The sequence below is a fragment of the Castanea sativa genome, chromosome 9, assembly GCF_040712315.1.
Source record: "Castanea sativa cultivar Marrone di Chiusa Pesio chromosome 9, ASM4071231v1".
NCBI classification, from domain to species: domain Eukaryota; kingdom Viridiplantae; phylum Streptophyta; class Magnoliopsida; order Fagales; family Fagaceae; genus Castanea; species Castanea sativa.
In genome coordinates, this window is record NC_134021.1 from 28263638 (window position 1) to 28266534 (window position 2897).

Below are 2897 nucleotides of genomic sequence, written 5' to 3' on the forward strand. Positions count from 1 at the left end.
CACTCAAAAATTAGAGAATTGAGTGATGGAAACAATGATCCAAAAATCATCCAAACAAATGCTCATCCGTGGGACCCACTTGTTTTGGATGATGGATCATGAAAACTAAGTGATATTACTCAGTTTTCATGCAATCCAAACAACACCTTAGTGACGCTCGTAATTATATGTGTTCGTAACACTTCGATTAGTTTGGGTTGAGTGAGGCTACATTTGCCATGAGCCCAAGACATTTTTGGATGCCTTTCTAGCTACAATTATGGCATTTTGTTATTAGTAGCCAGTTATTTGTAGGTAATATGCATTACTTAAGGAGAAAAGATATCATGATTGTTTTTTTTTTTTTTTAGGGATATCATTATTGCTTGAACAAGTAGAACGAAACGTTTTCTACAAAATTTTACACAATTTGATGAAGTGGTAGAATGTGAGTGGTGAAAATCAAAGTAATGTTAGTGGTCAAATCAATTCATGTAAAAGTGAGTCATAACTCAACCAATCATTTCAAAAAATTATGTAAAAAAGTTGTGTTCCTAACAAAGTTGATATTGTTTTTAATATTTGTTGTTTGGTTTTATGATATCTCAATATATGTAAAGCCAAATCATAATATGCTTTTCTATAGTGTTAGATGCTTAAGTCATATATTTGCACTTTTAACGCAGGAGAAGCTTACAAAATACAATAATAATTAACAAAATAAAATGGCAATTATAAGTAGGTGAAATTTCAATGGAACAACAGAATTGCAACATTAACAGAATTGCAAATAGACAAATACCTTGATTAGAAAGAGAAATCTCAATTTGATCCAAGTGGTAGTTGACGAGTAGCGCAAACTGTCCATGTTAATGACGAATGAAAGTATGGACGAGCATAAGAGCATTAATTCTCGACATCATTTAATGACCAAATGATAAATGAGCACGGAGCCGTTACTGCTATCCAATGATGTGCATTTAAATGGCTATTACGAGCATTAAAAGGCTAGGATTAAGTGGTAATTATTGAGCCATAAATCCTCCAGCTGTGGTACAACGTTAGAGAGGCCAACAGACTGAGCATTTACTCACACAGAGGCTATATAAAGCCAAAAGAGACAAGTAAATGATTCATATTTGAAAACACACACAAATTACTCTACATATTACAAATCTCTAAAGACTTTAAGCTAATTTAAGTATCGAAAAGTCCTTGGCAGGCCCCAAACAAGTGTCATTATCTGCTTAGTTCTTTCTTTGATACAAGATCTCGAGGTCGTCCATTGTACTGATGAGGCGAAATGCATTTTATCAATTTGGCACTATTTGTGGGAAATCGACAATAAACCGTTGAATTCTCTTCTAACTAAGTTCCTTAGAACCGATGGACTCAACCACAACTGCACCACTAGACTTGGTGGTGATGGCTCAACAAATTCAAGCACTGACAGCCAATGTGTAAGAATTGATGAAAGAAAATGAAGACTTGAAGCAGAAAATGCGTTTAGAGGGCACAAATACATCACAATCACAGCATAATCGCAATGACAATGAGGACGAAGCCCATAGTCCTGAAAATAGCAGAGGAGAAACTTCTAAACACATCGCATAGTCAACCTGTGGCAACGATCAAATGATGAAGAGTATGAGGAAGGAGTTAGACGAAGTTAAGAACGCCATGAAGGGAAAGAGAGTGATGAATCTTGATGGCATGATCAAGTGTTCTGGAGTGCCCTTTGCCTCCTAAATTTCATCTACCGCAGCTGGAGGTATATGATGGCACTAAGGATCCCCTAGACCACATAGGGGCATTCAAGATGATATTAAACCTCCAATAAACCTCAAACAAGGTGATTTGCAGATCATTCCCAGCAACCCTTAAAGGAGTAGCAAGGGTGTGGTTTAGAAAGCTGCCTGCCACAACTATTGCAAACTTCGATCAGCTAAGTGACTCTTTTGTTCACCATTTCATTGGGAGCCAACACCATAAGAGGCCCATCTCCTATCTACTAACTGTGAAGCAACAGGAAGGGGAAACTCTAAGAGAGTATGTGAAACACTTCAACAAAGTAGTGTTGGAAATTGACGAAGCTGATGTTCAGGTAATAATGACGAACTTCCAAGCAGGGTTGAACAATCCTGACCTCATCTTCTATCAAGGGAAGACCTCTCCAACCTCGATGATGGATTTGTTGTTCAAAGCACAGAAGTATATGAATGGAGAAGATGCACTAACTGCAAAAGGACTAAAGGGCAAGCGGAAGAAGGAAGAGAGTGTTGAGTCTCAGGGCAAGAAGAAGGATCGCAAAGATAATCTCTCAGAAGCTAAGGCTAGCAAAAGTGGTCCAAAGGCGTCATCAAAGAAAAAACTGAATTTCACTCCTTTGCTGATGCCTGTGGACAAAATCCTCATGCAAATAAAGGATGATCCTGCTTTGAAATGGCCCAAACCATTAAGTTCATCCTCAAAATGGAAAGACTTAAAGAAGTATTGCTGGTTTCACAAGGATCATGGTCATTACACTGATGAATGTCAGGATTTGAAAGAGTAGAAAGAGGAATTAATCCAGAGAGGAAAACTCCAAAAAAAAATGTCAAAAAGGACTATCAGGCCTGCAACTAGATGGAAGAGAAGTCTATTGAAGACCACAAAGAAGAAGATTGGGACAATCCCAAACAGGTCGTGAGCGAAAGAAGGACGATCACTAGAGGACCAATCGCTGGGGGATCATACAAGTCCTTAAGAAAGGCAGTCCAGAGACAAGTCAATAGTGTTCATGTCAAGCATACGATGGCCAAACATCATCGCACTGGAGATGACGACATTCTTTTTTCTAAACAAAATGCAAGGGGAGTCAAGCAGCCACATGACAACCCCCTCATTATCATGCTAACCATCAAAGGGTACAACACCCG

The 2897-nt window shown here is 38.4% G+C and overlaps 1 protein-coding gene across 1 annotated transcript; it reads left to right on the top strand.

Moving 5' to 3' along the window:
• The first annotated feature begins 1365 nt into the window (after positions 1–1365).
• LOC142609003 (uncharacterized) lies at positions 1366–2533 on the top strand. The gene is made up of 2 exons (XM_075780650.1): positions 1366–1439; positions 1843–2533. The coding sequence occupies exons 1-2, from the start codon at positions 1366–1368 to the stop codon at positions 2531–2533; spliced, it is 765 nt and encodes a 254-aa protein (XP_075636765.1).
• The last annotated feature ends 364 nt before the right edge of the window (positions 2534–2897 follow it).